Genomic DNA, 24,663 nt, shown 5'->3' on the forward strand with positions numbered 1-24,663 from the left:
AAATAACTATGCACAAAAAGCTCCATTGATATAGTTTGTTTGCCTGAAGAGGAATTTACAGTCTCGCCTGTAGGAACACTAAAACCAAAAGGTTGGCAGAACTGAGAACATTTGAAAGTGTTCAAAGGAGTACTGCTGGATTAAAAGTTCCAGTCCTTTCTGTTACTTGTCCAAATATTAATTAATAAATATTAAGGTGTCAAATAATTGTTTTGTGCTTCTCTCTCTCTCTTTTCCCCCCCCACCCTCATTTGTTTGCATTTCTCTTGTGAAAGACGAGCAATTAGTTGCCAGATCCTAGCTCTCCCTGCAGTGAGCCCCCATCTGCCACCTGTTTATTTACTGCTGGGAGTGCATAGTTCAGAAACTTAGAGTAACCATGAATCTGAGAAGTAGAGCTGATTCTAGGGAGAACAAATCTGTGATTCTTTTGCTGGGATAAATGACACCGAATTGATGGTGTTAACAGTGGAAATTGGCTCACTGATCCAATCTGCTTGAATCAAAACAATACAGTCAACGAAAGCTATGGATGGGCCAAATGTGTTGGCGCAGGCTTGGAAGGCTGAAGGGGTTCTGTTCCTGTGCTGTATTGTTCTTTGTTCTTTTGAAAGTGTTTCCAAGTAGATTATTAAAACTTGAACCTGTTCTGTTATAATGGCAGAACAAAGTTTCATCTGTACTTCCCTTTGCTCCATATTCCCCTGACCATATCCAACAAAATCAAATCTAAGATTCTGCTTTCTGCAGTGACTTGGATTGATGAGGATCCCTTCTGTGCAGAACTAGAATAGAAGAGTCAAACAGTCCTACGGCATGGAGACAGGCCCTTTGGCTCAAATTGGTCTGTTCACACTAACCCCACTTCTTGCACTTGGCCCATATCCTTCCAATCCTTTCCTCTCTGTATTTGTCCAAATGGCTTTTAAATGTTGTTAATGTACCTGCTTCAACCACTTCTGCTAGCAGCTATACATACTGCCCTCTGTATAAACGTTGCCCCTTGGGTTCCCTTTTATTCTTTCCCCTCTAACCTTAAACTGATGCCCTCTAGTCATCAATTTCCCCATCCTTGGGGAAAAAGACTGAGTGCATTCACTCTATTCATGCCTCTCATGATCTTATACATCTCTAAGATTCCCCCCTCAGTGTCCTACACTGTAAAGAAAAAGGTTCTCATTTGTCCAACCTCTCCTTATAACTCATCCATTGAGTCCAGGCAACATCCTTGTAAATTTATTCTGCACTCTTTCCAGTTTAATAACATCCCTCCCAAAGCAAAGTGACCAAAACTGAACACTAATACTCCAACATCCTGTATAACTGCAACACAGCTCCCCAACTTCTATACTCTGCCCTGACTGATGAAGGCCAATGTGCCAACAGCCTTCTTCACTGCCCTGTCTACCTGTGACTCCACTTTCAGAGAACCATGCACCTGACCTCCAAGGTCTCTCTGTTCCACCACACTCCCTAATGCCCCACCATTCACCATGAAAGTCCTGCCTTGATTTGACTTTTCAAAACGCAAGACCTCACACTTATATTAAACTCCAATAGCCATTTCTCGACCCGCTTCCCCAGCTGATCAAGGTCCTGCTGTACTTTCTGATAACCCCCTTCTCTATTCACAATGCCGCCTATTTTAGTGTCATCTGCAAACTTACTAATCATGCCTTGTACATTCTCACCCAAATCATTGATTATAAATAACAAACAACAACGGGCTTGGCACTGTCCCCGAAGCACTCCACTAGTCACAGGCCTCCAGTCTGACAAGCATCCTTACACTTTTACCCTCTGCTTACTACCATCAAGCCAATTTAGTGTCCAATTTGCCAGTTCGCCCTGGATTCCAGACAATCTAACTTACCAGAGTAGGCTACCATATACCTTATCAAAGGCCATACTGAAATCCATATAGACTAGATCTACTGCCCTGTCCTCCTCAATCTTTCTGGTCGCTTAGACTCATAGGGATGTACAGCACGGAAACAGACTCTTTAGTCCAAACTGTCCATGCTGACCAGATATCCCAACCCAATCTAGTCCCACCTGCCAACACCCGGCCCATATCTCTCCAAACCCTTCCTATTCATATACCCATCCAGGTGCCTTTTAAATGTTGCAATTGTACTAGCCTCCACCACATCCTCTGGCAGCTTATTCCATACACGTACCACCCTCTGCGTGACAACGTTGCCCCTTCGGTCTCTATTATATCTTTCTCCTCTCACCCTAAACCTATACCCTCTATTTCTGGACTGCACCATCCAGGGAAAAGACCTGATTCACGCCTCAATCTCCCATGCTCCACGGAAAATAGCCCCAGCCTATTCAACCTCTCCCTATAGCTCAAATCCTCCAACCCTGGCAACATCCTTGTAAATCTTTTCCGAAACCTTTCAAGTTTCATAATGTCCTTCCTGACCAAAATTGCACACAATATTCCAACAGTGGCCTAACCAATGTCCTGTACAGCTGCAACATGACCTCCCAACTCCTGTACTCAATACTCTGACCAATAAAGGAAAGCATACCAAATGCCTTCTTCACTATCCTATCTACCTGCGACTCCACTTTCAAGGTCTCTTTGTTCAGCAACACTCCTTCGGACCTTACCATTAAGTGTATAAGTCCTGCCATGATTTGCTCCACCCACAAAGCCTTACTGGATGATCCATCAGTTATTTCATCTCTAATTAATCTGTGGTACTCGCCTTAATCAAAAATGCAACTCCCCCTCCCCCTTTTCCACTACCTGTGTCTCACCAAAAGCACCTGTACCCTGGTACATTAAGCTGCCCATCCTGTCCCTCCCTCTGCCATATTTCTCTAATGGCTATAGTATCCCAGTCCCATATACCAATCCAGGCCCTGAGTTCATCGGCCTCGCCTGTCAGCCCTTTTGCATTGAAATAAATGCAATTTAATCCAATAGGCATTCCTTGTTCCCTGTTGTGTTCCAGTCTGTCTCGTCTCTTCAACTTACTATTTCAGCTTACGGTATCTCCTTCTTGCCTTGCACTTGCTTCCCTGCTGTTGATGATCCCACTCCCTGCCAATCTAGATTAAACCCTCCCTTGTAGCATTAGCAAACCTGGCCGCCAAGATATTGTTCCTTCTCCAGTTCAGATGTAACCCAACGAGGTCCTGGTTTTTAACTAATTCCCTAGCGCTCAAGATTTACTCTGCAGGACCTCATCCCTATTTCTACCTCTGTCATTTTTGCCAACGTGCACTCTCTGCCTACTCCCTTTGCCTTTCCTGATAGTCACCCAGCAACTCTCTACCGGCACCTTAGGTGTGACCACCTCACTAAAACTCAGCGTCTTGAGATACATCACACTCGTGTGTCTCACACCTTTCATCAGTCCTGAGTTTGGTTACTACATATCTTTTGAATAATGCACTTGTCAGCCAAAGGGAGGCAAACTCCTTGAAATAGTTGGAACAGTCAACAAGATGGCATACAAAGTTGTAATGCAGTAAGGTGCATAATTCTTAAAACAATAATAGAACGATCAAACATTTTGAAGTTAAATATCATTTAATGCCTTCTTGAATATTTGGTACAAATTATAAATATTAATTATTCTATTTGAAACTTAAGACTTCTTGGACTTAAGGTGTTCTGTATTTCCAGGTTGATAAAGGTGTTGTACCCTTGGCAGGAACCAATGGAGAAACTACAACTCAAGGTAAGGATGACATAATATATTTAGGAAGTGGGGATGTAAGGTATAAGATCTGTGATTAGAGAGGTGACCGGACATGGAAAGTATGTTGGCGTAATGGAGAAGATAATGTGTTGCTCTGGATGGTATCTAGACTGTGTAACGTGAACACACTGTAAAGAAGGATGGGACTGGTGCATAGATAAAAGCAGTTACTGGGCAGGACAAAATAAGATTTTTATATTGATCACTTGTCAAAAAGACTCTGCCTTTTTCAGTTGCTTGTAATTACTGGTATTGTGGATAAATCACAATTTCCTGGATGCACTCAAGTCATGAGGTTGCCAGAGAGCAGCGGAGCCTGTTGGTATACATGAGTATATGGTTTAAATTTCTTTTATTTCAGGTTTTTCTTCAGTTCCTGGATGCACTGAGGCTATGAGGTCATGCATTTGGGCGGTTGCTGTTTCAGAAGAACAGAGAAGATGGTAGAAGAGGCAGGGGTGTGGCATTGTTAATCAAGGGTAGTATTACAGCAGCTAAGATAACGTTTGAGGACTCATCCACTGAGGTAGTTTGGGCTGAGGTTAGAAATAGGAGAGGAGATATCACCCTGTTGGGAGTTTTCTGTAGGCCTCCATAGTTCCAGGGGTGTAGAGGATAGGATAGCAAAGATGATTCTCTATAGGAGGGAGAGTAATAGGGTAGTTGTTATGGGAGTCTTTAACTTCCCCAACATTGACTGGGAATACTATAGTTCAAGTAGTTTATGTGGATCAGATTTTGTTCAATGTGTGCAAGAGGTGTGCAGGAGGATTTTCTAACACAGCATGTAGACAGGCCAACAAGTGGCAATGCCATATTGGATTTGGTACTGGGGAATGAACCTGGCCAGGTGTTGGATTTGGAGGTAGGTGAGAACTCTGGTGATAGTGACCATAATTTGGTTATGTTTGCAATAGCAATGGGCAGGGATAGGTATATACCACAGGGAAAGAGGAATAACTGGAGGAAAGGCAATTATGATGCAATTGGCAAAATTAAGGTTGCACAGGATGGGGAAGGAAACTGCAGGGGATTGGCACACTTGAAATGTGGAGCTTATTCAAGGAACAGCTACTGCAGGTCCTTGATAAGTGTTTACCTATCAGACAGGGAGGTAGTTGTTGAGAGAAGGAGCCATGGTTTACTAAAGAAGTTGAAGTTTTTGTCAAGAGGAAGAAGAAGGCTGATGTGAAGATGAGGCATGAAGGCTCAGTTAGGGGGGTTGAGAGTTATATGTTAGCCAGGAAAGATCTAAAGAGAGGGCGAAGAAGAGCCAGGAGAGGACATGAGAAGTTGTTGGCAGATAGGATGGAGGAAAACCCCAAGGCCGTCTATAGATATGTCAGGAATAAAAGAATGACTAGAATAAGATTAGGACCAATTAAAGATAGTAGTGGAAACTTGTGTGTGGAATCTGAGGACATAGGGCAAGTGCTTAATGAATACTTTTCATCAGTATTCACATTGGAAAAGGGCAGCGTTAGTGAGAATACGGAGATACAGGCTACAAGATGAGATTGAGGTTGACAAAGAAGAAGTTTTAGCAATTTTGGAAGATCTGAAAATAGATAAGACCCCCTGGGGCTAGTTGGGATTTATCCTTTGATTCTCTGGGAAGCCAGGGAGGAGATTGCAGAGCCTTTGGCTTTGATCTTTGTCATTACTGTCAACAGTAGTGCCAGAAGACTGGAGGATAGCAAATGTTGTTCCCTTGTTTAAGAAGGGGAGTCAGGACAACCCTGGTAATTATAGGCCAGTGAGCCTTACTTCAGTTGTGGGTAAGGTGTTGGAAAAGGTTAGAGATAAGATTTATAATCAGCTGGAAAGGAATAATTTTGATTCTGGATAGTCAACACGGTTTTGTGAAGGGTAGGTTGTGCCTCACTAACCTTATTGAGTTCTTTTGAGAAGGTGACAAAACAGGTGGATGAAGGTAAAGCAGTTATTAGATTACTTAGTGTGGAAACAGGCCCCTCAGCCCAACAAGTCCACACCGACCCACCGAAGCGCAACCCACCCATACCCCTAAATTTACCCCTTACCTAACACTACAGGGAATTTAGCATGGCCAATTCACCTGACCTGCACATCTTTGGACTGTGGGAGGAAACCAGAGCACCCAGAGGAAACCCACGCAGACACAGGGAGAATGTGCAACTCCACACAGTCAGTCGCCTGAGGCAGGAATTGAACCCGGGTCTCTGGCACTGTGAGGCAGCAGTGCTAACTACTGTGCCACCGTGCCGCCCATATGTGGTGTATATGGATCTGTAAGGCGTTTGATAAGGTTCTACATGGTAGGCTATTGTACAAAATTAGGAGTTTCGGGATTGAAGGTGATTTTAGTAGTTTGGATCAGAAATTGGCTAGCTGAAAGACAGAGGGTGGTAGGGGGTTGATGGGAAATGTTCATCATGGAGCTCATATACCAGTGGTATGCTGCAAGGATCTGTTTTGGGGCCACTGCTGTTGGTCATTTTTATAAATGACCTAGATGAGGGTGTAGAAGGATGGATTAGTAAATTTGCAGATGACACGAAGGTAGGCAGAGTTGTGGAGAGTGCTGAAGAATGTTGTAGGTTATGGGGGATATAGATAAGATGCAGAGCTGGGCTGAGAAGTGGCAAATGGAGTTTAATGCGGAAAGGTGTGAGGTATTTCACTTCGGAAGAAGTAACAGGAATGCAGAGTACCGGGCTAATGGTAAAATTCTTGGCAGTGTAGATGAACAGAGAGATCTTGGTGTCGAGGTGCGTGAATCCTTGAAAGTTGCCACCCAGGTTGATAGGCTTGTTAAGAAGGCATATGGTGTGTTGGCGTTTATTGGTAGGGGGATTTCGGAGCCATGAGGTCATGCTTCAGCTGTATAAGACAATGGTAAGGCCACACCTGGAGTATTGTATACAGTTCTGGCCACCGCATTATAGGGGGATGTGGAAGCTTTGGAAAAGATGCAGAGGAGATTTACTAGGATGTTGCCTGGTACGGAAAGAAGGTGTTATGAGGAGACTTAATTGAGACGTATAAGATAATCAGAGGGTTAGATAGGGTGGACAGTGAGAGCCTTTTTCCTCAGATGGTGAAGGCTAACACGAGGGGATATAGCTTTAAATTGAGGGGTGATAGATATAGGACAGATATCAGGGGTAGTTTCTTTACTCAGAGTAGTAGGGACGTGGAATGGCCTACCAGCAGCAGTAGTAGACTCGTCAACATTAAGGGCATTTAAATGGTCATTGGACATACATATGGATAATAATGGAACAGTGTAGGTTAGGTAGGCATCCAATTAATTTTGCAAGTCAGCGCAATGTTGAAGGTTGAAGGGTCTGTACTGCATTGTAACGTTCTTTGTTCTATAACTTTCAATTTGGCTAGTTATTAAGAAATCTCAGATAATCAAGTACTGAAACAGTGATTTAAACTTGATTGTATCTAACAACCAAGATAGGATCCATCAAGTAGGCAAGTTAAGTCTCACGACTCAATTTGGCTATTATCCGATTTTAATGGTGGAATCTGGCCAGGATTCTACCAACAATGTCTGTCTCTGGAAGTGTCCAAGGTTCAATCTTTATGCAATGTTGTTCTTAAGTTCTGCTACTGACTTATTTTGGTGTTTGATTCTTCTAGAGTTTTGTCCTTCAAGTTATTATTGATGATTCTTCAAACTCCTTTCATCCAAATTACTTCAAGTCTACAGCTTGTCTTCTTATCAGAAGTAGCTTCTTTGTTCCTTGTTACATTTCTTTGTGCATGACAGACATGGCTCCACTCGTCTTGAGAGACATGGCTAATTGGTTTCAATTTCTGTATACGTTTGTCCTCTTATTCCAGGCAGAATTATTGCTGATTCTTTCAAGTATAAGTTTATCTTTTGATTTAATAACTGTTCATGGATTGAATTAAGGTCTGAAGTCTGTAATTTCACACTGGAATTCCGAAATGAGCTCAGCTGTAATGCTGACTAAAGTCTCCTTTTGGCGAAAGTGAGGATTGCAGATGCTGGAGATCAGAGTCGAGTGTGTGATGCTGGAAAAGCACAGCACATCAGGCAACATCTGAAGTGTTGTGCTTGGCCAGCACCACACTCTCGACTAAAGTCCCATTGAAATTTTCAATTGCCTAGTCTTGCCATGCAGAACCATTCCGAGGGTAAGTTCCTTTATTTCATTCAAACCAAGCTGTATGTTCCCTCAACATTGAGAATATGTTCTACATTTCAGTAACTATGATTACTGTAGTCTGACACATCTTTTATTAGAATTTTAAAAATAAAAGAAAGAACTGCAGATGCTGGTGATCTGAAATAAAGAAACAAAAGTGCGGGGGAAAAAAACAGTAGGTCTGGCAATATCTGTGTAGAGAGAAACAGTTAATGTTTAGAATTTAAGTTATTATAGTGGATTTGTTGTGGATTCAATGGGCTGCCCCAAAACTTTTTTTTTTTTTGCTACATCATTTGAGAACAATGAGATCAGGAGGAGTACTGACTAGGATTTCCACCTCTCATCCCAAGGTATCATTTTAAGTGCTGTTTTCCAGTCAGTTGAAAGTAGTGGCTTCCCTTATTGGAGCATTTCTTGTGCGCCAGCCAGTGTAGCCCTAATCCAGAGACAACGAAGTCTGATTTCCAATTTCAGCTGAATTGATAGAATTCTATCAGAGTGAAGCTATTTTGCCCTTTTGTGATGTTCCAGGAAAGGAGTGTGGTTATGAGTCTGCTCTGTCAAAAGCTGTGTCCTTCCTTTAAATTATCTCCAAGCTTGTGTACTTGAATTGAAAATTAACTTACTTGGTGTTGAGACTTGGGCTTGCCAATCATGTCTTTCTGTGCCTCAAAGAATACAAAATACCCTAGAAGACCAATATGTACTTGTTTAAATGTATGATCAATTTATTTGGTGTATTCATACATATTCTTATCAAATTAATACTTAACTGGACAAAAGCAGATTACTGCAGATGCCAGAAGTCTGAAATAAAAATTGAAAATGCTGCAACTATTCAATGGGTTAGACTGCATTTTGTTAAGAGGTTGAAATATTAAGTCTGTTTTTCTCTCCACAGGCTGCTTGACCAGTTTCCTGCATTTTGTTTTTAAAAAATCTTTTGGTAGACACACTATCATTTTTTTTTCTAATTGACCTTTTCAGAGATATTAATACCTACCTCTGGATGAGGCAAGACTTGAACCTGGGCTCCTGGTCCAGGGGAAGGACATATCACTGTGCCACAGGAGGGAACCCATATTAGAGTTTTTCAAGTAACCTACCTATTCTAATCAACATGTTCAGCAATGTTATCACCCACCTCTGGAGCAGTTGGGACCTGAACTGAAACTTCCCAGTTCAGGAATAGGGACTCTACCTCTGCATCATAACAGGGCCCCTACGTTATACTTACTCTTGAGGTGTTATCACCTGTACTAAGCTGGCTATCATAAATGGCCTGTTGTCTAGATGCGATGCTTCAGTCAGCTGCGAATCTTGGTTCAATTGTTGATTCTTTGGCTTTAAATGCACTTATGTTAAGTGTTTCAATTCCAACCACTGAATAACAGCAGTCAGAAAATGACCAGCCAATGTGTTTTAATGATGCTGGTTGAGGAATAACGTCACGAAAGGCACTGTGAACACCTCTGATCTTCACATTATTGTTACTGGATCATTTTACATTCAGCTGAAAGGTAGGAGGGATCATGATTTAACATCAGCCAAAATATGGCACCTCTAAATTTGCATTAAATGCTCGGTACTACACTGGGATTATGTGCTTACATCTTTTGAGTTAAGACTTAAACCTTATGTCAGAAAGCACTTGAAGTATTTCAGCCTCATAGCAATTTTATTGTTGCATAAAGGTTTCCTATTTAATTTCAAAGCCCTTATTCAGAAACAATAGAAGAAAGGTACTTGGCCTGATGGTTGTTTGTATGGTGTTATTTGTTAGTTGCTGCTCGAACAGCAGAATGGAAGTGTTCCAAAGACCTAGCCAGCTGAAGTGGTCTCTGAATTATTTTGTTTTGTTTGGAATGGAAAAGTAAAATCCAAAAAAAAACTACTTATAAACATAAGCCTCTGTTTTATCATATTTTTATTCTTGTGGGTACCTGTGTCCAAACTACAGTACCTAATAGCTGATAATATCTGAAACCAAAACAAAGTTGCTGGAGAAACTCAGTGGGTCTGGCAGCATCTGTGGAAAGAAAGCAAAGTTAGCACTGAGTCCAGTAACTCTTCAGAACCTGAGTCACTGGATTAAATGTTAACTCTGCTTTCTTCGTACAGATGCTGCCAGTCTTATTGAGCTTCTTCAATAATGTCTATTTTTGTTTCCGATCTCCACATTCTACGTTTCCTTTTTTTTATTTTAGACGATGATATTTTTTGGTTTTTATAGGTCTGGATGGATTGTCGGAGCGTTGTGCTCAGTACAAGAAGGATGGAGCGGACTTTGCAAAGTGGCGTTGTGTTTTGAAGATCACTGACACAACCCCATCCTCCCTTGCTATTGCTGAAAATGCCAATGTCCTGGCACGTTATGCCAGTATCTGCCAGCAGGTGAAGTGAAACAAAATGTACTGAAGTGTAAATGCAGTTGGCGGTTGATGGAATTTGTTTCTAGCTGCCATTAAACACCAAGTTGGTGCAACATTTGTTCTTCAACAGAGCAAATAATAATCACTGTAGTTTCCCCCCCCCACCAGCTCTAATGACAAAGTATACACCCAGTGTGGGGATAGCTCTACAGATTAGATTCATGCCTCTGTCCTGAATGAACTAATCTTGGCTACAGCAGCAAAGCAGTTCAGTAGCAGGTCCTTGCACATAAGACCATATGTGACAGAAGGGAAAAAGTTCCAACACAAACAAAATCAGAAATTGCTGGACAATCTCAGCAGGTCTGGCAATATCTCTTCCATTTGGAAGAAGGGTCACTGGACCTGAAATGTTATCTCTACTTTCTCTCTACAGAAGCTGTCAGACCTGCTGAGGTTTTCCAGCAGCCAAAGTTCTTTGTTTGTTTTATTTATTTTGTTTAGGAGAAAATTACATATTACAATCCAAAGATTATTCTGAAAAGTCTATGTCTACATTTCTAAGGATACCATCAGTTAGCCTGTAGTCCACCTCCATGATCGAGTAGCCTACCAAATGCCTAACAGGGTTCACAAGAGAAGACTGACTATTTGGGGAGGGTACTGGAAGATGTTCATACAAACAAATTGGTGGCTTCGGAAAGCCAATGTACAAAATAGGGACAGGGATTGGATTGTTCTGGAGTTTGGATTTGGCTCCAGTTATGATGCTGTGAAAACAAAGTACTCTACCCAAGGTATTGGGAAAACACTAATGTGAAAGTTGCATTAATGAGCACACTGGAGATTTTGATTGTTGGAGTGTGGAAGTCTAGATCTCTGCATTGCTTTACTATTTTCCCTCGTATTTTAGAACGGCATTGTTCCCATTGTGGAGCCAGAGATCCTTCCTGATGGTGATCATGATCTGAAGCGATGCCAGTATGTCACAGAAAAGGTTGGTTGGAAAACAAACTTGCGATTTATTTAGCATCTTCCATAACCTTTTAGTGTTCTAAATAGCTTCAGGAATGGACTTTGTAAAGTGGCGTTGTGTTTTGAAGATCACTGACTTTGCTATTGCTGAAAATGCCAATGTCACACCAGTATCTAACAACAGGTGAAGTGAAACAAAATGTACCAAAGTATTAATGCAGTTGGTGGTTGATCAAATTTGTTTCTAGTTGTCATTAAACACCAAGCTTCAGTCAATGAAATGAGTTTAAAACATAGTCATCATTGCAATGTAACTCACTGATAACTACATCTGCATATTGGCTCTAAAGGGTGTAGCAGGTACAAGTTAGACAAATGAAGTACAAAACTTAATTTACAGTAACAGAAAATAGCATAAGAATAAATCAAATGTGACAAAATGAGAGAATTCAAACACAGCACTTTCAGCATGTAATGCACACCTCCAGGTGTCTGGCTCGAGTCCTTCTGAACAAGAGGTAGGAACATGACCAGTGGTCCAAGGACGACTTCATTTTGTTAAAGGCAGCATCTTCAATATTTACACATTGCTGAGACAATTGAGGCTAACCGATTGGTGGATTCAGCCAACCAATCTCTAGGAAGGATGTAGAGAACGTAAACAAACCATTTCATAAACTCTTGGGGTTATGCTAGGAGCAGTGTTACGGTCAGTAAGAAAGGAGCAGCTGTTGGGCTTGGCTGCATGCTGTTCTAGCCTAGGTGTTGTTTGACTCAAAAAACTGCTAGTTTATTTGAAATTCATTTCAGCCAGATGGATCAGGAGAACCTCTGCCAACCATGTTCCTACAGCTATCTGAGGAACACTGTCAATAAGAGAAGCTGCATAAAATTAATTTACTGATGTGAGCGAACCGCTGTGCTACTGTGGCTGAATTTCAGTCTTCAACCCCCTGATTAGAGCATACCTTTTGAGGGCAAATCTAATTCATAACCTGAAAATGGGAGCAACACAAATCCCTACCTACTGATCTCTATACCAGAGAACTAAAGGGAAATGTGAAAAATGAGGAATTCCTCTGTACCATATCTTTCATGATAAATGAAGTGCTTGCCTTTTGTTTTTCAGGTGTTGGGTGCAGTTTATAAGGCCTTAAGTGATCACCATATATATCTTGAGGGAACCCTACTGAAGCCCAACATGGTGACAGCAGGATATGCCTGTCCCACCAAGTACAGCCCTGAGGAGGTTGCCATCGCCACAGTTACTGCACTGCGGCGCACTGTCCCACCTGCTGTCCCAGGTACATGGACACTGGTTACAGGATTTACTGTAATATGTTTGTTATTTTTGGAACATTCTGATACTAATTAGGAGCAGAGAATGTTAGTGTGGTTTGAATGATTATTTTTTCTAGCAACCTCAATCTTAACCACACCACCACCACAGCTGCACATCTATTGACCAAAAACGGTGACATTGAAATGCTAGAGAGAAAAGTAGCAAATTAGAAGATAGGTATTTATTTTTGGTGGCATAGAAAGTGGTCATTGTGAATCACATCCATGCAACTGGCAGTCAACTGACATCTTGTATTAGGTAACTGACGGAATCGATGTTTACTAGTTTAAACTAGTTTGGCAGGGGGTGGGAACCAGAATGACACATCTGAGAGGGGCATGGTTGTAGATGGGGCAGTGACAGGATGTAGTGAATCTATTGGGAAGGTTTTTCATGTAATGAAACAAAGGGATCAGTTAAAGTGTGGCTGCTTTGACACGTGGAGTGTCAGAAATAAGAGTGATGAACTTAGTCCCATGTACTGATCCATGCTCTATGATGTTGTGGTTATAATGGAGACGTGGGTTTCACAGGGACAGGAACGGTTGCTAGATATTCCAGGGTTTAGAACGTTTAAAAAGAACAGGGAGGGTGGAAAAAAGGAGGGGGTGTAGCATTGTTAATTAGAGTGCGCATTACAGCCACAGAAACAAAGGTTATCAAGGAAGATTTGTCTACTCAGTCAGTATGGGTGGAAATTAGGAACAGCAAAGGAGCAGCCACCTCCTTGGGCATTTTCTACAGACCTCCTAATAGCAATAGGGAGATTGAAGAACTCCTAGGCTGTCAGATTTTGGAAAAATGCAGATGTAGCAGGGTTGTTGTTGTTGTTATGGGTGATTTCAACTTTCCCAATATTGACTGAAACCTCCTTAGTGCAGACCATTTGAATGAAGCTGTTGTCCGGTGTGTTCAGGAGGATTCCCTTACTCAGTATGTAGACAGGCTGACGAGGGGGAGGCCATTTTGGATTTGGTGCTTGGCAATGAGCCAGGGCAGGTTCCGATCTCGCGGTAGGAGAGCACTTTTTGGTGTCAGTGACTATAACTACCTCACATTTACCATAGCCATGGAGAGGGAAAGTAGCAGTTACCAATGGAAGATATTTAATTGGGGGCAAAGGAAATTATGACACTATCCATCAGGAGTTGGGAAATACAGATCGGGAGTAATTGTTCCGCAGAAAGGACAGAGCAGACATGTGGAGACTGTGTTTAAGGCACAATTGTTGAGAGTGATGCACAAATTTGTTCCTCTGAGACTGGCAAGAAGGGGTAAGAGTAAGGAGTCTTGGATGATTAGAACAGAGGAACTTCTCGTCAAAAGGAAGAAGGCAGCTTATGTAAAATGGAGGAAGCGAGGATCTTGCGCAGCTTTAGAGGATTATAGGCTTGCTAGAAAGGAGCTCAGAAATGGACTGAGGAGAGTCAAGAGGGGACACGAAAAAGGCTCAGCAGGAAGGATTAGGGAGAACCCAAAGGCATTTTACTCACACATGAGGAATAAGAGAATGATCAGGGAGAAGGTAGGGCCAGTCAGGGAAAGTGTAGGGAACATGTGCATGGAGTCTGTGCAGATAGGGGAGGCCCTAAATGAGATTTTGCGTCAGTTTTCACTAAGGAAAAGGACCTTGTTGTGAATGAGAACTTTGAGGAGCTGCGGATCAGGATTGATGCAGTTGATGTGCTGGAAAGTTTGGCAAACATTTAAGATTGAGAAGTCCCCAGTGCCAGACCAGATTTATCCTAGGTTGCTCTGGGAAGCGAGAAAGGAGGTTGCTAAGCCGCTGGCGAAGATCTTTGCTTCCTCGCTCTCCACGGGAGTTGTACTGGAGGATTGGAGGGAGCCGAAAGTTGTTCCTCTTTTCAAGAAGGGAAATCCCTGGCAATTACAGATGAGTCAGTCTTACGTCTGCGATCAGTGAGGCTTTGTAAAGAATTCTGAGGGATAGGATTTATGACTATTTCAAAAAGCATAGCATAATTAAAGGCAGTCAAATGGCTTTGAGGGGCAGGTCATGTCTGACAAATCTTAGAGTTCTTTGAGGTGATGAGACAGGTCGAGCAGTGGAGGTGGTGTATATGGACCTCCGCAAGGCTCATGATAGGTTCGTTCATAAAGTCAGGAGGTATGGGATACAGGGAGATTTGGCAGTCTGGATTCCTAATTGGTTAGCTGACAGAAGGCAGAGAATGGTTATAGATGGAAAGTATTCTGCCTGTAAGTCAGTGGTGAGTGGTGTCCTGCAGGGCTCTGTGTTCTTGGGCCTTTGCTCTTTGTAGTTTTTATAAATGACTTGGATGAGGAGATTGAGGGGTGGGTTAGTAAATTTGCCAAAGACACAAAGGTTGGAGGTGCTGTTGATAGTATCGAAGGCTATTGCAGGCTGCAGCGTGACATAGACAGGACGCAGAGCTAGGCTGAGAAATGGCAGATGAAGTTCAACCTGGATAAATGCGAAGTGATGCATTTTGAAAGTTTGAACTCGAATGCTGAACATAGGATTAAAGACAGGATTCTTGGCAGTGTGGAGGAACAGCAGGATCTTGATGTTCAAGTGTATAGATCCCTCAAAATTGTCACCCAAGTGGATAGCTGAAAATGTGTTGCTAGAAAAGCGCAGCAGGTCAGCCAGCATCCAAGGAGCTGGGGAATCGACGTTTTGGGCATGAGCCCTTCTTCAGGAATGAAGAAGGGCTCATGCCCAAAACGTTGATTCTCCAGCTCCTTGGATGCTGCCTGACCTCCTGCGCTTTTCCAACAACACACTTTCAGCTCTGATCCCCTGCATCTGCAGTCCTCATTTTCCACCCAAGTGGATAGGGTTGTTAAGAAAGCATATGGTGTTTTGGCTTTCATTAACCGAGGGAATAGAGTTTAAGAGCTGCGAGGTTTCGCTACAGCTTTTCAAGGCCCTGGTGAGAACACACTTGGAATGTTGTGTCTAGTTCTGGTCGCCCTATTATAAGAAAGATACAGAGGGTGCAAAGAAGGTTGTCCAGGATGCTGCCTGGACTAGAAGGTTTGTCATATGAAGAGAGGTTGACTAAGCTTGGACGTTTTTCTCTGGAGAGAAGGAGGAAGAGAGGTGATCTGATCGAGGTATACAAGGTAATGAGAGGCACAGACAGAGTCAATAGCCAGAGACTTTCCCCAAAGCAGGACTGACTGGTACAGGGGGTCATAGCTTTAAGGTGTTAGGAGGAAGATATAGAGGAGACGTCAGAGGTAGGTTCTTTATGCAGAGAGTTGTGAATGAGTGGAATGAGTTGCCAGCGGAGGTGGTGGAAGTAGTCATTAGTGACATGTAAACGACTTGTGGACATGCACATGGATGGCAGTGAATTGAGGGGAACATAGGTTAGGTTATTGTTACTTTAGATTAGGAATAATCCTCGGCACAGCATCATGGGCCGAGGGGCCTGTTGTGTGCTGTGCTTTTCTATGTTCTATGTTACATGATAAAAAGTTTAAGGGGAAACAAAACCCACATGTCACACCAGTCTATCTGTATTAAGGAAGTAAAATATATTATAGAACAACCCTGATTATCCAAATGAGCTGGGAGGGGAGTATACTCTTCGGATAACAAATTGTTTGGATACTGTTTTTAGGGGACCTTTTGAGATCTTGTTTGGATAATCCAAAATTTGGATAATTGAGATTCGGATAAACGAGGTTGTTCTGTATTTAATTTACGAGGCTTGACGTGGTGCAAAGAATGGGAGTAAGTCCTAAGGATTGGGAGGGTTTTAGGTTATCTTAAAAAAAAAGGGGAAAAATGATCATAGGAAAGAAAAATGGTAAACTGAAGAAAATTGTCCAGTCTTCATTTGTAGGAATCATCATTTAAATGCCAGAGAGGAAATTAAGGTAATTTAAAATCAGGACATTAAAATGTATTAGAAACACTTGATTAGTTTTAAAATCCAGTGAAAAAGAACAGTGGTTGCGTAGCCATAGTTTTTCTAAAGTCCTCTAGATTCTGAAATGGTCCCAATAGATTGGAAGTTACCACATGTAATACCACCCATAACTGAGAATAAAGGGAGAAACTAGGAACTACAGTTAGACTTGTTATTGGGGAAGTACTGGAATTTCTTAATACACTTAAATCATAGTATGATTACACAGTTTGTGATTTTAATGAAGAGCAACCTTGTTTGATAAATTCCTTGGAATTTAAGATGTTCAGAAGCATATGTTTTTAATAGTTCCTTGAAAATGGAGTCCCAGGTAGACAGGATAGTGAAGAAAGCATTTGGTATGTTTGCTTTTATTGGTCAGTATATTGAATACAGGAGTTGGGAGGTCATGTAGCAGTTGTACAGGACATTGGTTTGGCCACTTTTGGAATAGTTCATGCAATTCTGGTCTCCTTCCTATCAGAAGGATGTTGTGAAGCTTGAAAGCATTCAGAAGAGATTTCCAAGGATGTTGCCAGTGTTGGAGTATTTGAGCTATAGGGAGAGGTTCAATAGGCTGGGACTATTTTCGCGAGAGGTTGGAGGCTGAGGGGTGACCTTGTAGAAGTTTATGAAATAATGAGGGGCACAGATAGGATGAATAGACAAGGTCTTTTCCCCAATGTAGCACAGTCCAAAACTAGACACCATAGGTTTAAGACAAAAGGGGAAAGATTTAAAAGGGACCTAAGGGAAAACTTTTTCATGCTGAGGCTGGTGGGTGTATGGAATGAACTGCCAGAGGAGGGGGGTGGATGCTAGTACAGTTACAACATTTAAAAGGTATCTGGATGGGTATATGAATAGGAAGGGTTTGGAGGGATATGGGCCAAATGCTGGCAAATGGGACTAGATTTATTTTAGGATATCTGGTGGGCATGGACGAACTGAACTGAAAGGTTTGTTTCCGTGCTGTACTTCTCTTTGACTCTGTTAGCTATATGGTTGAGAAAGAGAACCAGTAGATTCTGGTATGTGGATTTTGGGAAGAGCTTTCAAAACTATACGACAGAAATGGATAATACTAAAGAACTAGGAGCAGGCCAAGACCATTCAGCCTTGAGCATGCTGAAGTACAATTTAGTACAATCATGGCTGATGTCATCTCCATCTTAGAGGAAATAAACTGCAGATTCATAACACTTAGACATCATTCCTACTGCTTTTAAATATGCCACCTTGGAGCCTAAAATTATAACCTTGCATGCTAGATTGCCCCCACAAGGGGAGTCATCTGTTCTGCATCTACTTTGTGAATCCCCCTTTAGCATCTTGTATACCTCAACTAGATCGCCTCTAATTCTTCTAACTTCTAGTGTACAGGCTTTGTACTGCTCAATCTTTTCTAATAAAGCAAGCCTTTCTTATCTGGAATTAATCTAGTGAACTTTCTCTGAACTGACTCCAATCCAATTATATACTTTTAAGGGAACCAAAAGCACAAACCATCCTAGATGTGGTCTCAACAATGTCTTCTACAGTTGTAGCAATACCTCCCCTATTTGTACACTCCATTTCTTTTAACACTACATGCTGAAATTCTATTTGACCCCCTTTTTATTACATATTGTACCTGCGTACTGGTGATCTGTGATTCATGGACGAAGACACCCAGATCCTTTTGTAATGAAACATTTAAGTTTCCCTCCATAATTTGACGTTTTTATTCTTCCAGCCAAATTGGATAACTTATCCATATTAAACTCCATCTGCCAAACATTGGCATATTCACTTAAAACTATCCGTAAAGTTTTTTTGCAACTTTCTTTCAAAACGTTTCTACTATCCTCTGCCATCCTTGTGTCTGTAGTACCTCCTAACCCTGCATCCAAGTCATTATCTTAGATTGTAAATAGTTAGGCCTGAAGGCTGGATCCTGTGGCACCCCACTGTTGTAGCGTATAGATGCATGGAATTCTGAAGGATAGGACGTCAGTGGAACTGAAGCCAGAGATCAGCAATGATATCATTGAAGACCAGAGAAGGCCTAATGCCATATGGTCATCTTGAACTCTTTATTTCTAATGTTCATGTGCAGTAGTACATTTTTCATTTTTACAGATTCTAAAGACTAGTTGAGCTCTTTTTTTTTAATCATGTCTCACAAGGCTATAATGACGGGACGTAGGTTTGATCGCTGAGCTGAAAGTTTCATTTCCAGATGTTTTGTCACCCTACTAGATAACATCTTTAGTGAGCCTCCAGGCGAAGCACTGTTCATGATTCCTGCTTTCTATTTATATGTTTTGGTTTCTTTGGGTTGGTAGTCATTTCCTGTGGTGATGTCATTTCCTGTTCTTTTTCTAAGGGGATGGTAAATGGGATCCAAGTCAGTGTGTGTTGATAGAGTTCCGGTTGGAATGCCATGCTTCTAGGAATTCTCGTGCGTGTGTCTGTTTGGCTTGTCCTAGGATGGATGTGTTGTCCCAGTCGAAGTGGTATCCTTCCTTATCTGTCCTATACAGATAAGGAAGGACACCATTTCGACTGGGACAACACATCCACCCTAGGACAAGCCAAACAGAGACATGCATGAGAATTCTTAGATGCATGGCATTCCAACTGGAACTCTATCAACAAACACATCGGCTTAGACCCCTTCTCCCACCCCCTGAGAAGAACAGGAAATGACACCACCAACCCAAATAAACTCAAACATATAAATAGAAAGCAGGAAACATCAGCAGTGCTTCGTTCGGAAGCTCACTGAAGATGTTACCTAGTAGGGTGACGAAATGTCTGGAAATGAACCGTCCAGCTCAGCGAGCAAACCTACATCCAGAACTCAACCTGAGCTACAAATCTTCTCAAAACTCTGTGATGACTAGCACAGCTAACCATTGTACCACTCAAATTGTTTTAAGTTGATGCACAATGATCCTTCAACCTCCAAGCCATATTGAAATTGCATGGCAAGTCAAATTTGGTGTCTATGCTTCTGACTTGTTTCTGATTTTTCTTTCAGGAGTCACCTTTTTGTCTGGAGGGCAGAGTGAGGAGGAAGCCACCATCCATCTTAATGCTATCAACAAATGTCCATTGCCAAAACCATGGGCACTGACCTTCTCTTTTGGCCGAGCTCTACAAGCCTCTGCATTGAATGCCTGGCGTGGGGAGCAGGATAACCTGCAGGCAGCTCAGGATGAGTTCATGAAGCGTGCTGAGGTATTTGTGATTCCTGATTTGTTTTCTAGTGCAAGTAGAAGAAACTTCAATACATAGTCCTGAGATTTTTGGGATAAAGGTTTTGAGTTAGGTGGGGGAAAGCATCTGGGGCCACCATTCCAGATTCCTAAACAATCACTATGTAGGAACATCTGGTGATAAATGACTGGACCAGACTTGCATCCAATATTGCACAAATGTTTTTAAATTAGATTTGATAAAGAATGCCTTACACTCAATCTGTTCTCCTTTGGTGGTAGCATCTGGGATTTGCTTTGCAATCCCATCATTAACTTGCTTTTCTAGTACCATTTATTAATGGAGTAAAATATCTGTGTGCTTCACAAGAATGCTGTCCAATAAAATTCTATACCAGTTAACAGTTTGAAATTATTAGGGTAGATGACAAAAAGCTTGGTCAAAGCATTTTGAGGAGCTTCTTGGAGAGAGAAAATACCAGTGTGTGCAGCATTGACAGCTGAAGTCAGACATAAATAGTGGAATGATTAAAATAGAGAATACCTGAAATCTAAGTAAAGGAGTGGATGAATTGAGAGAGGGAGTGATGATTTCATGGTGGGATTTGAGACAAGTTTTATTGAGATTAAATAACTTGTATTTTTTTTAAAAGTGGAATTTCAAACCAACCAATGGAAATATCCAAATTACATTAATGTTTTAATACATTTACTATCACAAACTAAACAACATATCAAACTCAAATAAAACAAAGAACTGCAAATGCTGGAAATCAACAAAAACAAATTGCTGGAGAAACTTAGGTTGACAGCATCTTTGGATAGATAGAAGTAGCACGGCTGATATTTGACTGAATAATTAATTTTTGTTTGCTGCTAAAGTAAAAATCAAGAAGTTTTCTGAAAGATGAATTGTTTTCTCTGATTGAATGTTTCCCAGTCCTTTTTGAAAGTTGTTCCACTCAGCTTGAGTCTTCCAGATCTGACTTTGAAGAGCAAAATCTGGATTAGTGGTGCTGGAAGAGCAGAGCAATTCAGGCAGCATCCAAGTAGCTCCGAAATCAACGTTTTGGGCAAAAGCCGGACTTTTGCCCGAAATGTCGATTTCGAAGCTACTTGGATGCTGCCTGAACTGCTCTGCTCTTCCAGCACCACTAATCCAGATTCTGGTTTCCAGCATCTGCAGTCATTGTTTTTACCTCTTTGAAGAGCAAAGCCCGCTTGGCAACTCCTTGTTTCTAAAATCTCCCTCTTGGTTCTCTTTCATTCCTTTCTAAAACATACTGCTTGGTTATTAAGACAAGAGGCCATAGTTTCTCTACAACAGTAGCTGCCCTGTTGTTCAACACAATAGTAATTGCTAAAATAAAATAAAGAACTGTGGATGCTGGAAACCTAAGAAACTGATTGCTGGAGAAACTCAGCAAGGCTTACAGCATCTGTGAAGAGAAAACAGTTAATGTCTCTGATCCAGTGTCCCTTCAGTTCTTAAATTTGTATTTGTGATGATAATAATTGCCTTGCATCTCTTGCTCAAAGCAGCTAAACAAGGTATAAAAATTGCCACTTAGTAATTCAATTGGCTCCTGTTTTCAGACTCTTTCTTCTCTCTGCCCCCCCCACCCCCACCGAGATCTCATGAGGGTTTGTCTTCAAACAAATGTTTGTATGATCTCCACAGCCCCTTTTTCTAAAACATTGTTTCACCTTAAAAGGAGACATTTTAAAGCTACTCTTGCAAATGCTATTCTAAATGTCCAGCATTTGTAACACGAGGTTGAGAACTTTAAAATAAAGATATAGTCAGACAAGGAGCCACTGTACATCTGAGCGCATAAGGTTGATGATGGCTTTCACATGTATGTAGACAAGAGTTCAGGAACTAACGTGGCATTAGGGATGTTTTTAAATCAATGCAATATTTTTTGGTGTTTATGATTATATTATCTTCCTAAATATTTTGTTCTTGATGCTTTATTCATTTCTTTTTATTTAAATAGGTAAACAGTTTGGCTTCACTCGGGCAGTATGAGGCCAGTGGCGAGAGTGACGGTGCAGCTAGCCAATCTCTCTACATAGAAAATCATGCTTACTGAAAGGAATCCACAGGAAAATCCAAATAAAAAAGGAATGAAAAAGTTTTAAATTCTCATTCAGCTTCTCGTGATTGACTGATCCACAGCCTCTGCTACCTTGTATATTGTGCCCTCCTGGCCTACATTATTTTGCTGTGTAGCTGAGATTTAACCTTAGGAGTGCTGATAGCAACACAACATGCTGTATAATCTTCTCCCAGGGTTCATGTAGTTTGGCCTTAATGATACTCCAACAGATTACTGCAATCTTCAATATTACAAGTGCTGTTAATTGCTTCCCTGAAAGATTATAAAGATTGTTTTCGGTGTTAGCTGCCTTGCCCTGATCATCTGGGCTTGTTGTGAACAAAAAGGATATCACTAGTAGATCAGCGCTTACTGCACTTTGTGAAGAGGCAATGTTAATGTGTTGCTGTGGCTTCTAAAGTAAGCATGACAACCTAGAAGATGACTGTACACAACATATAATGGTAACTATAACACACCAGTCTAAATTGATCCAAACAGTGCTCTGCATTTTTCTCCCTGCCTCAAGAGAAACCCACTGTTTGTATATTTTTGTGTGAATTCTGAATATTTGAGATTGCGGGGAGCATTGAGTGTTGTTTAAAAGTGTTTTGAGATATAGTTATTGTACTCACTCCACATCAGGTAAATAGTTATAATAAAGTTATGGAACAAACATTAGTCTTGCTGTCTTAGTATTTTCAAAATCTGTGATTTGTACAGTAATTCTCAACTGTGGTGGAATATTTCTCTACCACTATCACTTTTTAAATCTGACTACTCACTCCAGACTCTTATCTCCCCTTTCTAGCCATTTCCTCTTTCTTGCACATTATTTCCTGTCTGTCTTTTGCTACCCCTTTATCAGCTCCCTCCCTGCAGCACAAAACTGCCTAATCAATCTATGATATACTCTTCTTGGTGCTATGCAATGACCATGCCACACTTGTCCTTGGTGTTCCTTCAATAGAAAAGGAGCTCAACTATATCGAGAACAAAGGCACTCACTAACTTGGTGGATAAGATGCCAGTCAAAAATATTAATGAAAGAAATGAAAGGTTTGGAAGGTGCTGTCAAAACAATCACCTTGTCAACCAAGAAGGACAAGGAAGTAGACACATAGGAACACCACTAACTCATTACGTTTCCCTTCGAGCCACTTGACATCTTGAAAAATAGTGCTGTTCCTTCAGTGGCCCTGGGTCAAAATCCTGGAACTCCCTCCCTAATAGCTTTGAGGGACAACCTATTGCAAACAGACTGCAATGGTTCCAGATGACAGTTCACCAACACCTTTCAGTGCAATTAGTGATGGGCAATATCCACATCCAATGAACAGAGAGAAAGGAATAAGAATTTGTAATCAAAATATAAACTAAAGTAAAAAGACCTAACCAATGGTGACCATATTGAATTGTTCACTGCTTCATTCCATTCTCTCCAATATTAAATCCCCGAAACTCCTAACCTCTAATTCGTTAAAAGTTGTAGTGGTCTTTTATGAACCAGACCAACCCCCTCAAAATGCACTAGGGTGATAACCTAGACCCAAACGTTTTAAAGGTAAATGTAAGGTGCTGTGTTCCAGATGTGATTTGGTTGGCCCACTACTAGACTTTTAGATACCATAAAATATTATTGTTAAAATAAAGTGTTTTAACTACTTATCTCACATGCTCTCTCCTAGTCCAGAGAAAGGTACACCAAAAGAAGCAGTCTAGCAGCAGTAAGAGAACTTGAGTTTTTGCTGCAGCAGAGCAAGAGCAGTATCTCGGCTCCAAACCCAACTGAAAGCAAAACTAAAACGGTGGGTTTGTGTGGGACTGCCTCCACCCAGTAGTACTTCTTTTGTCTAATTTTTAAAAGAAACTCAAAGCTGTTTCCTTGCTGCATCTGAAGCAGGCAGTCTGAAAGCACTGTGGCAACCCCTCTCTCCAAGGAAAAAAACAACATAGCATAAATGTCTCAAAGGCATAGTACTATAAAATTTACCCTTCCCATACTGTAACCCAGCCCCAACCTGACCTGCACCTCCTACACCCTTATACCCCTCACATCATTGCTGATGTCACATGCTCAATGACTTCCTCCACCCCTACTGCCATGTTTGCCACCACTTCTGCCCCCACCAGCGCCACTCACCTGCATTCTGCTGACATGCCCCCCACTGTCACTATCCCCACCCCCCAAACCCTGAGGGGAACACTGCCCCTGCTCATGACTCCACCCCTATTCCCCCCACCATCACACCCACTCCAGTTACAGGTTCCGCCCCCACTCCCAGCTCTACACCCACACCAGATCCCAGCCCTGCCGAGTTTTCACCATCCCCCTCAGACCTCCCCCTCACTGAGAACGAACGATCAGTCCTCAGCAAAGGACTCCCCTTCATTCCCCCTCTGTCCACGCATCAATGAATTTAATACACACCATGACATCGAACAATTCTTCCGTCGCCTCTGAGCTTACTTTCACAATCAGAATTCCCGCCCACCTTCCGAGGACCCCTTCGTCCACCTCCAACACACTCCATCCACCTGGACATCCCGCGCTGGCCTATTACCTGCCCTCGACCTCTTCATTTCCAACTGCCGCCGGGACATTAACCGCCTCAACCTGTCTACCCACCTCACCCACTCCAACCTCTCACCCTCACAACATGCAGCCCTCCAATCCCAACCTCACCATCAAGCCAGCGTATAAAGGGGGCGGAGTGGTAGTCTGGCGCACTGACCTCTACACCGCTGAAGCCAAATGCCAACTCGAGGACACCTCTTCCTACTGCCCCCTCGACCATCACCCCACCCCCCCATCACCAAACTATCATCTCCCAGACCATACAGAACCTCATCACCTCAGGAGATCTCCCACC

The 24,663-nt window shown here is 41.9% G+C and overlaps 1 protein-coding gene across 1 annotated transcript in view; it reads left to right on the top strand.

The window, feature by feature from the left end:
- The window catches only part of LOC140491644 (fructose-bisphosphate aldolase C-like), a 42,281-nt gene extending 19,815 nt beyond the window's left edge, over positions 1 to 22,466 (top strand). Inside the window, exons 4-9 of the mRNA XM_072590102.1 lie at positions 3,647 to 3,701; positions 10,125 to 10,285; positions 11,177 to 11,260; positions 12,368 to 12,542; positions 19,511 to 19,710; positions 21,689 to 22,466. Of these exons, the coding sequence (XP_072446203.1) occupies positions 3,647 to 3,701; positions 10,125 to 10,285; positions 11,177 to 11,260; positions 12,368 to 12,542; positions 19,511 to 19,710; positions 21,689 to 21,784 (771 nt within the window). The 3' untranslated portion in view covers positions 21,785 to 22,466. The remainder of the gene's footprint in view (positions 1 to 3,646; positions 3,702 to 10,124; positions 10,286 to 11,176; positions 11,261 to 12,367; positions 12,543 to 19,510; positions 19,711 to 21,688) is intronic.
- Positions 22,467 to 24,663: the final 2,197 nt, after the last annotated feature.

This window comes from Chiloscyllium punctatum, chromosome 19 (genome assembly GCF_047496795.1).
Source record: "Chiloscyllium punctatum isolate Juve2018m chromosome 19, sChiPun1.3, whole genome shotgun sequence".
Lineage (NCBI taxonomy): Eukaryota > Metazoa > Chordata > Chondrichthyes > Orectolobiformes > Hemiscylliidae > Chiloscyllium > Chiloscyllium punctatum.